Source organism: Trachurus trachurus (assembly GCF_905171665.1).
Source record: "Trachurus trachurus genome assembly, chromosome: 4".
Taxonomy (NCBI): Eukaryota; Metazoa; Chordata; class Actinopteri; order Carangiformes; family Carangidae; genus Trachurus; species Trachurus trachurus.
Window position 1 is genome coordinate 21,231,928 of NC_139898.1, and position 13,106 is coordinate 21,245,033.

Below are 13,106 nucleotides of genomic sequence, written 5' to 3' on the forward strand. Positions count from 1 at the left end.
AATCACAGACACACGCACAAACGTGAGCACTTTGTTGTTACAACATAAGCTGAGCAACAAGGCGCCGTTCACAACAGCTGTTTTCGTGATACCAGATCAAGACAGACAACTTTCAACTGTCCACCTGTGAAAACCAGATCAGATTCAATTAATTTTTGTGATGCCATGGCTGATTCTAACCAACTCCTAACTTCCTATATCTTGTCAAAACTTGAATGGAGATCAAAAAAACTAATCCACTTGCAATTTATATCTATATTTCAGTGGTGTCAGGGGCATGGAGTATTCATGGGGGGCTGTTTTTTATTTCAGTCCTGCAACTGACAGCTTTATTTCACAAAGCAATCTGGCTGTGTGTGTACAAGAGGGAGGTCAGGGTGGGTCAGGAGGCGCTTGGTATCAAACAGGCAAGCTACACTGGTCAAAGTGGCTCTGCGTGTGTGTGTGTGTGTGTGTGTGTGTGTGTGTAAAACCCCACCCCTTGGGGATAAAAAAAAGCTGTGTGTATGACCCACGCCCATGCAGGGGGCTACTACAAGGAAGAGGGCTAAAGAGGTCGACAGAAGTGTGGAATTAAAGAGGGGAGAGTGTGTGATTAGATTTGGTGGAATTTATGTGAAAGGTCGTCTCGGTCAGAGGTGTGTCATGCCACTGAACTAAGAGCAATATGTAGGTAAACAGTTTTGGCTATATCTAAATTATTTTTTATAAAAGATTAAATCTGATGTGATGTGATATGCACTGTTACATAAATGTTATTGTTCTGTATGAGGGGCTGTACAAGACATAATTCATTCTGGCATTCTCACACACATTTATTCTCACTCTCCCATATTGTAAATAAAATAAAGTGTCTACTTCAGAAGTTATTCTTGGTCTTGGACACTTCTGTGAAACTTTGCACTCATTTTAGGAATGCAAATTTAGATTTTTTTTTTCTTGACGGATAACGAACACTTATGCCGATCGGCAACGCGATCGGTTTAGCAACTCTGAATAAGATGAACAAGTGGAATGGATCTGAGATGAGAAAGCAGCCGCCTGGAGACCGAGGGAAGAGCGAAAACATGACGTGGAGTTTGAGTAATCAGGACGTTCCTCAGTGGAATGGATTTAACTGGTGGCGCTCTGAAAGTAGCGCTGTGTGAACAGACAGATGCAGATTAATTAAAGACGGCAATGGGTCCGACGTCCACGTTAAAATGTTTCGCAAAACACCAGTGGCTGAAGCACTGAAGTGCTCGGTCTCGTCTCCTCCCTCCATGCTTACAGTATGTTCATCTCTCACATTCATACATTCTTCTCTTACATGATACATACTGTACATTATTTTCTTACATACATTCAAACCTACAAGGGTGAAAATATATGTATGAGATAAAATGTATAACTATGAAAGTGAAAATATATGTATATATAAGGAGAATATATGTCTTGTAAGGCCCCTCATAGTTCTGTATCAGCATGTTGTTTTATTTATTTATTTATTTATTTGTTTATTTCGGGCATGTCAGTTAGATCAATCATCATCACACATCATCTTAGTTCAAATAATACAATACACATGGCCGAAAGGGAAAGCGGGAGAAGCAAAAGCTTATCTAGTCCCGCCCCTGTTTTACTTTATTCATGAAATCCGTGTCACATACAATCATCAAATAGATGCTGGAATATTTGTGAATATCTGTTGAGCAAGGTTTCAAAAGATCTTTCATACTTTAGATAAGCACTCCAAATCCTTAAATAGTTAAAATTGAAGTGTATTATCCCCTTGGGTTAACCCTACAACTGTTGCAAATAATACAACACATAAACCCCTCTATCTCTGACAAGTACCATTTGTCTTCAAATGATGCCATATGCAGTAACACCACCAGCGCCTCTTTATCCCTCACCTAGTGAGGCACGATACCCAATCCTATGTTTTACAACAAGGGGATATATAGGGGCATGTGCGGTCATCTAGAGCCAAATGTCTCCTATCTAACCAAAGGACAGGTAGATACAGTATTTCAAGCAGGATTTATGGCACGAAATAGCATTAGCTAAAAACCGTCAGGCAGCAGTGATGGCTAAAAACGCATTCTGGTAGCGGAACCCGGCAAAATTGGAAAATTGCCACCACGAGTCGGGAAAGGAAGCAGTAAAAATGACGGTAAATGTGGGGGCCTCACTGATAACATGAGCAGCCAATATATCAGACCGCACCTGGTGGCAAGGGACCCTCGGGGGGCCCCCTCCACCCGCCCGACACGCAGACACACAAACACAGGGACACACACACTCTGACACACATTAGTCACAAACACACTTTAATTCATCTATTTATTTATTTTATTTCTTCCCCTCCTTGCAATGTCCATCTCTGAGGTGCCATCAGAAATGGTTTCATTCCTTCCTCAAAGACCTGAAGTGCTCAGGGATGGGGAATATTGGTGGGTCACATCAGTGTGGGTCAGGGTGCAGTGGGTGGGGTGTGTGTTGGCCATAAAGACAAGCTGGAAAGAGGAGTGGAGTTAATGTGACCACTCATAAGGGAAAAGATTGGTGTGTAGCCGTGTTGTGTGTGTATGTGCGTGCATGAGATGCCAGCGGGAAAGGAGGGTGGAATGATGAGTCTGGGTGTTTTTAAAGGTATCTGTTTGTGTGTGTGTGTGTGTGTGCAGTGTATCATGTAAGTACACATTTGTGTGTGCTCGGCCATTATCTACTTTTGAAGAGCTTTGCATAGTCTATGATCTTCCAAATACACACACACATACACGCACGCACGCACACAAGCGCAGCATCCTACCATTTCAGCCAAGCAGCAGCGTCCTACGAGGTATAAATACTGGCCTGACACTTTAATGTCAGGGGACGGCTTGTCCTGGATTAGAAACTTGTAACCCACCGCGGAGCTTGACATTGCTGGGATGAAGGTGCTGCAATGGGCAGCGTGAGGAAGGGGGGGAGCTATTACGGAGGGGTCTGCGTTTGATGTATAAGGGCATCTAACATGGACTGTCGAGGAGCGAGAGGCTACCAGATGTACAATGTTGCTTTGTGGCCAGCTTTCATTGGCATTTCCGGAGTAGTGATTTTTTTTTTCCATGAGAAGCAAAAGCTGTAAGGAAAATTGAGTCTGTTGCACCAGTGTGTTGCAGAGACACCCACACACTCGAAGGCATGTGAAAGAACACACACACGTATTCATGGGAAAATAGAGGATTACGTACTGAAAAATTAAGTGCTTTTCTCCTCTCCTTGATCCTGTTGACCGTGCTCCGAACCTGAAAGAAAGAGAGAGGGAATGGCAAAGAAAGAGATAAGTGTATGTGACAAAGCGCTCACTGAAACACACTTACAATGAATCAAAACAAAAAATCTTTCACCACAAATGCTTGCGACGACCCAAAGTGTAAAATGGAGAAAGAAGAAAAGAGTGTAGAGAGGAAATAACAAATTTTTGAGTGTTAGCTTGCAGGCATCGGCTTGCAGTGGTTGGGGATTTGTGTGTGTGTGTCTGCTTGTCTCTGTGTGTGAGCGTGTGTGAGGATGTTCCAGTATGTCCCAGTAGCTAATGGGACTTGAAAGTGACACATAGAGCTGGCAAACTAAGGAGACGACTTCAAGCTATCATCTGTCAACACAGAGCGCCGGGACCAACAAATGGAGCTATTGGAGGAGAAGGGACCGCCCTAGCAGAACAGATTACATTTTTACACTTCGGATGAAACAGTGGAGTGCACACCGTCATTTAACACACACAATACAGGGAAAGACTTTTATAGATTTTCAAGATATTACATATACTTTTTTGGTACAAACTTAAAGTCTAACTAAACCCTGAACCCTAATTTATAATTCACCTTTTTATTGACTAAATTTATTAAAAACTGAAAAAAAAACTCTTTTAGAGAATTTCTTAGATAAGCAGGACATTTTTTAATACTGTGGATGTCAATGTCAATCCAAGACACTTACAACTTACAACAATGTTATATTTCTTTAATTGACTGGTCCCCTTTACCCTATTTAACTTTTGATTTAATCTATCTATTATTTGACAATAATGAAACTCTCCGATGGCTGATTTCACTTAAAGACACTCTGCATTGACCTCTGAAAGAAATTCATATGCACAAAATATTTTCAAAATTGATGTGATTGTAAATTTGTGGTAAAACAATTTTACTGATCATAAATATACACTGTGACGGCCCCTGTTGGCCACATGCATTTTAGCAAAGTGAAATCAGTAAATGAGTAAATATGCAGACTGGTAGAAAATAATAATCAAAAGTTTAAATTCAAGCTAAAATGATTTATCACATTCAAAACAGTATTTTATATACATTAATATTTTGCCCCTACAGAAAAGAATAGATGCATTTGCCTGCTAAAAAGTTATGATCTTTTATCTATAAAACGTGTTATTTGTTGATTTTTGTAAATCACTGATTCAATGTAATAGTTCTTCCTATAAAATATTATGTATTATTTAAAAGTGGGAGATATTACTGTTACATAATATTACACCTTCATAGCATATTAATATTATTTTTAAGACAAGGCATTTTAAACTAAAAACAAACAGTATAATTATCTATTTAACTTTAATAAAAAATACATACAAAACAGCAGAAATGTCTCAGTTAAAAACCTCTGGCACTTACGGGATCTGTATGCGTGTGTGTGTGTGTGTGTGTGTGTGTGTGTGTGTGTGTGTGTGTGTGTGTGTGTGTGTGTGTGTGTGTGTGTGTGTGTGTGTGTGTGTGTGTGTGTGTGTGTGTGTGTGTGTGTGTGCACGGGCATTTGTTTGTGCACGTTGTCAGCACTCACTGTAAATTTGTAGCGGCTGGGCACTCATCACTACAGCCCGTCCCAGCCCAGCCCACCACGTTAGTGAATATGCATTATGGCTTATGGCTTCATTAAGTCGCAGCGTGTTATAAATTATGACACCACACTGAGCACACACACACGCAGTCTCAGAGACAGCATGTGTATACAGAGGGTGTTTTGCATACATACCACCGTTGAAGGGCCACATAATGAAGAGAGCCTGAGCCTTGTGACAGGGCAGATTCAACAGCAGCAGTATCATGTTTTCACAGCCCTCCTATTATATCCGACAAAATCTGCAGCAGTCCTTCGACACAGTGCAGATGTTGGAGAGACACCATCTTAACATTATTTAATGGGGGAAAGTAAGTCTTGGGGATTTCATTGATATCAAAAGCAGCCGGCGTGCTGAGGCAATTACATGACACAACTTAATTAATCATTTGACAATGAGGGGAAGGGCATTGTTTTAGATGATCGTTATGTGTTTAAGAGGTTTTGCGTACACTCAAGGTTTCGCCATGATGCAAAACGTGGTTCCCCATGTAAATGGGCGATAAGCGATTACCATATGAAAGCAGTGCGCCCGACAACACCTGCCGACATCCTTGGAGCTGATGGAAATAAAAGGTCATCAAAGCGTGGGATTACAAGGTGACCACCAAGGAAAAGCTAATTGCAATGAATAATGGAAAGCTATTGTCAGGTAATTAGCAATTAAAACGCTGCATTTTGAGTGTAATAGCAGCAGACGCAGTCTGTCTTCAACGCCATATTTGTAATTACTGAGCCTGGCAACCAGCCTCATGAATGGAGCATTTTCTGACTTTGAAGCACAAGCTAATTCAACACCTTTCTTTAGCATATCAAAGTAAAATGTACTCTCACCAAGATGGTTAAAGACTAATTTGTTCTACCAGGTTAACAACAACCAGCAACTTAGTTGCAAAGTTTGTTCCTCACTCTTGGGAATTTGTTACAATGAGCTGCCTCATACTCAATACTTTGCCTGCCACATACTTTGACAGCTGTCACCAATACTCACTAACACAACATATCAGAACGTGGTATAAACTGTCCACTTGATCCTTTCTGCCTAGAGCGTCTTTGAGCTGGAGATGGTGATCAGCATTTGTTCGTCCAAACTGCTTTGTGAAGCAGGTGGCAAACTGGTGTGTGTGACAATATGATCAAAGGAGAGTTGAAGTTCTACAGCCATCAATGGTGGTTACTGTACTGTCAATGAATACAGACAGAAGATGAACTTCCCTGGCCTCTCTGATTAAAGTAAAGGAACTTTTTAAAATCATTTTTCTATTGTGCAAACATCTTCTTTTAGGCATCAAAGAAGGTGAAAACTGAAGCCACTGGCACAAGCTCGAGAGTAAGTAACACGTCAAAGATACAAAGCCATCTAGGGAAGATGATGAGAGCTCAGAGGGAGAAAGAGAAAAAAATGTACATCTGAATAATGGCGACGTTAATCTTTTTGAACAAACGTTAACAAAGAAGTGTGGTCCTTTTGAAAACCAGAACATGTACATGAGCTGCTCACAAACAGTGAGGATCCCTGGGGTCAAGGACATCCCCGGGTCTAAGAAAGCACTAAAAAAGCAACTTAAGCAAGAAAGCAATGTAGATTTATTTAATAGTGTGAGGGGTCATGCCCTCACTGGCTCTACATTGTTGGTGTGTTGCTTATTATGACTCAGGGACAGCATGCTCTTCATGCTCTGGAGAAAACACAGATGAAGAAATGGAAGAGAAACGGAAAAAGGACAAGAAGTGTGTCTTCTTGTGTCGTCGGACAGAGGTGATGATGACAGACAGTAAACATAAAAATAAGTAAAATAGGTAAGTAGAAATAGAATGGGGGAGGTGGGCGTGCTAGCGGAATATTGCCCATTATTTTTGAAGTAACAGCTATATGTTACCCAGCTGTTAAAAAAGCTGCTTGTATATGGTGACTATGACCTTGAACATTCAATCAAAGCAACAAGAGGTAGATGGAAAAAATAGGTAGGTTTATATTCATCAGAATGAACCACGGTCCGCTGCATCAGCAATTCACTGGATTTTACTTTGTTTGATTTTGTTTTTCGCTGTGATATTAACAGTTATTATTATTCCTCTGTCATATCACACGTAGCTCTGGAAAAGTGAGCATGCATGTTTTGCTCAAAAGCAGATGTCTCACAGAGTGTGTAATACCACAGCAGAAGTCTTTTAACAGAAACTTTTGTGTCTTGCATTGTTAACTGTGCTACAAGGCAAATCCTTTTTACACTTTCTCTTTTAAGTCAGGAATGGGAAGTGTCTAAAAATGAGAAATAGACCCCCAAGTTCAGAAAGGAGTGCTGTATTTTAAGAGGCTCGGATGCATTATCACTTATGCACATTTTAAGTTAGTTCCATTTACATACAGTTAGAGCCATATTTGACCAAGAGTGATCTTCATGACTGGGGTCTCATCCATTAAAATGTATCTCTCTGTCTGCGCCACTCACCCACCCTCCACACCCACACAGCTATGATGCATTTAAATGGTAATAACGCAGCATCTCAATACTATATTTCCTCTCTCCTTCATTGCATATTGTTGGTTGCATATTATTTTCTTATTTTTGTCCAACTATGGTAACTGCTTGGGGCCCTGCGAAGCCCTGGCCAGCGGTTTTGTCAGGATGCTAAATGGAGGGCCGTGAGTTTAAAAACTTAAAGAGGCAGTGAAATATTAGCCATTGTGGGTGAGGAATGAGTGGCTGAGAACCGCGGCGTGTCAGTGTTTAATGGTCGGACTCGGATGCATATAAGTTAGTCCAAGCATGAAGGGCAGTGGGATGCTCGCGTGGAAACGATGTCCCCTCCTCTCCTTCCCATCCCTCCTCCCATCCACAGACGCACGTTCACACACATACACAGCCGTGCTCTCACACCCTACCCACACAGCTTTTAAGCAGGGAGCCCATCAGAAACTTGTCATTTCTCTCATTCACTCCGACAGCCTTGAGACACAATGCAGACTTACCTCTGTGTTGTACACCCCATATATCAGGAAGATGAACAGGCCCTGCAAACACAGACAAAGAAAGAGAGAGAGGGACAGAGAGAGAGAGAGAGTGAGAAACAAGAAGGAGGACAAAGTTGTTACTGTTGTTTTCTCTCTTATCCTTTCGTAAGAAAAAGGAAAGATCAAAAGTATGGGATAGTTTGATTTGTTCTCTATCCCAGCTACTGTATGTAGAGCTGATGTGAGACTGTAGTGAAATGTAATGAGAGAAGAAGCAGGACTTGAAAGAGTACAACTTCTCCAAACTGGGCCACCTCCGTGAGGCTCAGCTTGCGTTTGTTTCGTCTATAATAGTCATGCTTCTCATCCCAGCCCCCACTGAGCCATCAAAGACTCAAACCCAAGGTTCCACACGGCTTTATCGAAATAAAAAAAATATTAAGTGCCCAAGTTGTTAGACACGAAAACACACATACTATGTAATTAAGTACCAGCAAACACGTATAGGCAGACATTCAAAGTCCACTCTTTAATAAGCATATGTAACAATTATGATGACAGAAAGAGAGCGCAAACACAAACACTTATTAAAAGACACACTCACATGCACATAAAGAGAGCAACTCAGGCCAGACGAGGCTATCAAGGAAAATCATTGGAGGAAAGCAGAAAGAGAAATAGCATAATGAAAAAAATGACACATAAAAGAAGATATTTCATGTTCACAAAACTCCATGGCTAGTACCGAGGGGCCAAGAATGCCTTGCCCTTGGATGCATAAAGGCTGCATTTTTGGTCACAGAAAAACATTTATTTATCATTTCAGTCCATTGTGGCATCCATTGAATGTACAAGCCGTGCATTCGCCTTCAAGCCATAATGTAATCCTGTTGCCTCAATGGAACTGAGCTGTGCCACGAAGGATGCACCAAGAAGAATGAAAAGGCAGGTAATATCCTATGAATTCCCTGTCTAATAGATAAAGTACATTATTTGATATACGGCGATGTGGGTATAACATACACAGAAAATAAACAATAGAAACATTTTTTAAAGTACATCTCTCCCCTTTCACCTTTCAGAGTGTATCTGTGCTTCATTTCCAGTGTCGGGAGGGTTACTTTTAAAATGTATTCCCCTACAGATTACTGATTATGTGTCCTAAAATGTAATCTGTAATGTATTTGGAATATTCAAGTAAAGTAATGTATTCTGAGTACCTACTAGATTACTTTTAGTTTACTTCAAATCATCTGCCTGAGCATCTTTAACTGGTAGACTGAATTTGCTTTAGATAATTCTTACACATGATCATATACGGGCTACCGTGGCTCATTTAAACTAAAGCATTGATAAATATGTATTTGAATTTGTCACACCACAGTTAAATTTGTTATTGATCAATCCTTGTTATTGATTTTTTTTTTTAAATCTGCAATTATATAAAATGAGTATATTAAAACAGAGCAGCTTTCTCTGCTATACAGTGTATGTCCAGACTATAGCCTCTGAGCCTCTAATACTTACGCAGAATGCCCTCGAAAAAAATACACAATTTAAAATAGGTTTTGTTTGTGAGTGTAGGACAAGCAACATGACAATATTTTGGAAATAAAGTAATGAGAAGCCACCGTTTATTCTGTAACTAACTAAAAATGTAGGCTGACTTAAACTCACTTCTCTGCTGAAGTCGGTGTTGTTTTGGAAACAGTGTGACGTTGCTGTTGAACCATGCTCATTATAAACATCATGACAATCTATAATCCTTTTAAAACGTGATCCTGTTGCAGTTTATTCATGTTGTTTGCCAGAGACCGTACAGTGAAGAGGAATATGCTGGGCATCCCATTAGCACCATTACCAAAATGAAGCTAACTTCAGCATAGACAGCCGATGAGTTTTGCACTTAACCCTCCTTTCTTTCCCCGCTTTGAGAGCACTCTCGGCCGGCGGAGCTGGATTAATAAGTGTTGCCGCAGATTTGTCAGTCCCGCTCCCACCTTGATGGTTATAACTTCGCCACAATGCAACAAGCGTCCGCACAGCGCAACCTGCGTGTAGTGCAGTAGGCTAAAGTAATCCCTACAAGTAATACATTTTTTAAATAAAGTATCTGTATTCAGAATACACCAATTTAAACTGCAACTGTAACGGAATACACTTACACATATTTTGTATTTTAAATACGTAACAACATTACTTGTAATCCGTTACTCCCCAACCCTGTTCATTTCAAAACGACGGTAAGGCCGCATCATGAGGACAGGCAGCCAGTACCTGGTCAATGCATCAATCAAGTTGAGTTTGGAGCATCCAATTTTTGCCAGTGGGAGATCTCGATGCATCACCATTGACAACATGATTTGGGGGCCCATTCAAAGTGACAGGCCGACGATGGCCGACGATGACGACCTCTAGCCCAAGCTACTGCCCATTCCCCTTCTACTGGCTGCTCTCCTGTCCTCCAGGGACTGAATTGCCCTGTCTGTCGGGCTGTCAGGTGACATCTAAGGACATCCATCCTCTTTAAACTGACAATTCTGCTGGTCTCTGACATGCTGAAAACAACAGGCATAACATGGGATCTAATGCAGAGATCTGTGATATGATCTATAAATGTCTTACTTTTAGTTGCATCTTATGTCAGCCACAACCTAATGACGATGAGGGGACATTTCTGGCTTTCAATTTTTTCCTGTATTTCAACTCCCCAATTCCACCCAGCAAGTACTGTTCAGTGACACAGGATGGTACTACAAAAGAACAATCACCACGTAACAAAATTTTTCAAAGGAGGTTAAATCGAAAGCAACTGGACTTAGTTGTTTGTCTAGGAAGACGTTTCACCTCTCATCCAAGAGGCTTCATCAGTTCATGTACGCAGCTGACCAGGCTGGGACTGGTCCAACTATCTGTACCAGTCCCAGCCTGGTCAGCTGCGTACATGAACTGATGAAGCCTCTTGGATGAGAGGTGAAACGTCTTCCTAGACAAACAACTAAGTCCAGTTGCTTTCGATTTAACCTCCTTTGAAATACTATGACCTGGACAAATGAGAATATGCACCGGCCCACGTAACAAAATGTTTTGGCTGCAAAGGCTTTTTCTCAGTCTGAATCGATAACGAGGCTTGTTTCTCAAGCATGTAGGCAAGGTATTTTTCTATCTCCAATATCCTACTGTGTCCTACTCTTCCACTTTTAAAATACAGTGTTATTGTTACAGGTCATTGCGGCAGATTGTGTGGCTGCAAAGATGGTACACTGTCCTTGACACTTTCATAACATGGCAAGTTCTTTTTCAGCTATTCCCACTGCTTACAGGAATACAGGTCATGTACTATTTAATTCCCTTCTTACTAATGAACTTTGCTCAGATATATTTCAATGACATTTAAACTGCAAATAATTTATGATTTCAGTAGGCAGGCCAACATAATATCAAATAAACTATAGGACAAATTCTTTACAACACAGAACTTACTGAACCCCGAACCCCTGATAATACTAACTGCAACCAAGGAAGCTCACTCCTTTGTCATTTGCACAGGTTTTCTGCTGCAAAGTCTACAGCAAAGACACAGAAAACGACTTAAAGTACACATCACAAACAAAAACAATGTAATCACAATCACCACCAATGATGTTCACCAACAATTACTTAAAATTACAAGTTAAATATTGTATATATTGTTTTATCATGAATAAAAAATGTATTGTTACTCTTCACACACATGCATATACACACACATATGCAGGCACCAATACAATAACAGACAGTGGGTGGTTAATTTGCAATACATACCCTATTGTACTGCATTAGAATTGCAATTTCCAACTTATTGTTGCAATTTGATTATCATGTTTTTGATCATTCCTCTTATTTGCAATTAATCTTTTGTTGTGTAGTGAACAAAGTGGGGAGAACATACTGTGCACATTAGGAAAAATGATCTATTAAAATATAATTGAGTTAAAAATAAGTGGCTGCATAACAATAATGATGGATTGTTTAAAATGTTAATTCATTAATATTCCCACTAAAAACAAACAGAGACGAAAAATGGGGCGCATTATTTAAATGCATGTGTGCTTTTCTAAACCCAGTCCTATTTCTTTTGAACTCGGCGGCAAATGCTACAAATTTATGCAAAGAATGAACACAGTTGCTTTCAAAGTATTGCTATACTGTACATCAAACAGGGGAGCATAAATTAATTAGCATCCAGCTAATTAGGGAACAATTGTATGTTTAAAAAGTTAAAGCCAACAAACACTGTGTTTGACCAAAAACATTATTACCCCAGAGAAATGCACTATGCTGCAATGCAAGATGGAAAAGAACATTTGTTTAAATGAACAAGGGTGTTCCTTAATATCAGAGAGCTTTGTCTGAGAAAGCTGAGAGAACAAATCGAAGTCAGAGATCGATTCACTTACAAGAACTCTAAATCTGTTCAATTAAAGCAGGATGTTTCCAACACATAGTATTAGTCTTAGTCTTGTTGGTATTAGCAGTATTAGTTCTTCCACCTTTATTTCTCTGTTTCTAATGATTACAAATTCTCACTGAAGAACACCTCTATGTTCAGCCTCCTTCCTTACTTTTTCGTACGTGTATTTCCCATCTCCACAACCCCTCCCCGAATGCATAACGTTAGGCAACATAGTGCTGGCAGAAAACAGCTAGTTTATGACATTGTCCTTGGGAAACAAATTTCCAATGTACAGATATGAAAACTGTGATTAAGGGGGGTGGGCAGTGTCTTTGAGAGGAGAGAGACAGACTGTCAGGGCTGATTTCTTTTTCTTACTGGAATTCTTTTGGTTCTCAACTTAGATCTCCTTTTTGTAGGAGGGCGTATAAAAAAGTGCACATAATAGCGCAACAGTTTAACATGAGGTATGGTAACTTTTTTTTTTTTTTGCAACACCTGTTTCTGTTTGTTTAAGAAATAAATGGTTTCTGGTAGTATCATAACAGACCATGGTGAAAAGGTAAATGGTGTTTGAAGTCTATATTGGCAGTCATTCCCATGACTAACACAATGTAATAATTTCATCAGCCCCACTAATCAAAAGAAATGTTTCAGCACTGTAGGGCCTGTATCCACCTATGATCACACCCGGTGAGATGTCTTCAGTGTCATTCCAGTAGCGCAGAATAGTAACTCAGGGCTATTTTTCACAAAGACTGAGCCCTTTGACGCTCCAAATAAAGTCACTTTACACAAGGGCTCTGGCTTAGGGGCTCCTTCAACTATAAGGTC

General features: G+C 40.2%; 1 protein-coding gene across 2 annotated transcripts in view; it reads right to left on the bottom strand.

Moving 5' to 3' along the window:
* Positions 1-13,106, bottom strand: part of LOC310985087 (adhesion G protein-coupled receptor D2) — an 86,817-nt gene that overhangs the window by 35,795 nt on the left and 37,916 nt on the right. For both annotated transcript variants that reach the window (XM_083970538.1, XM_083970539.1), the window contains 2 exons: positions 7,856-7,897; positions 3,219-3,272 (listed from right to left, as the gene is read on the bottom strand). In XM_083970538.1, the coding sequence (XP_083826664.1) occupies positions 3,219-3,272; positions 7,856-7,897 (96 nt within the window). The remainder of the gene's footprint in view (positions 1-3,218; positions 3,273-7,855; positions 7,898-13,106) is intronic.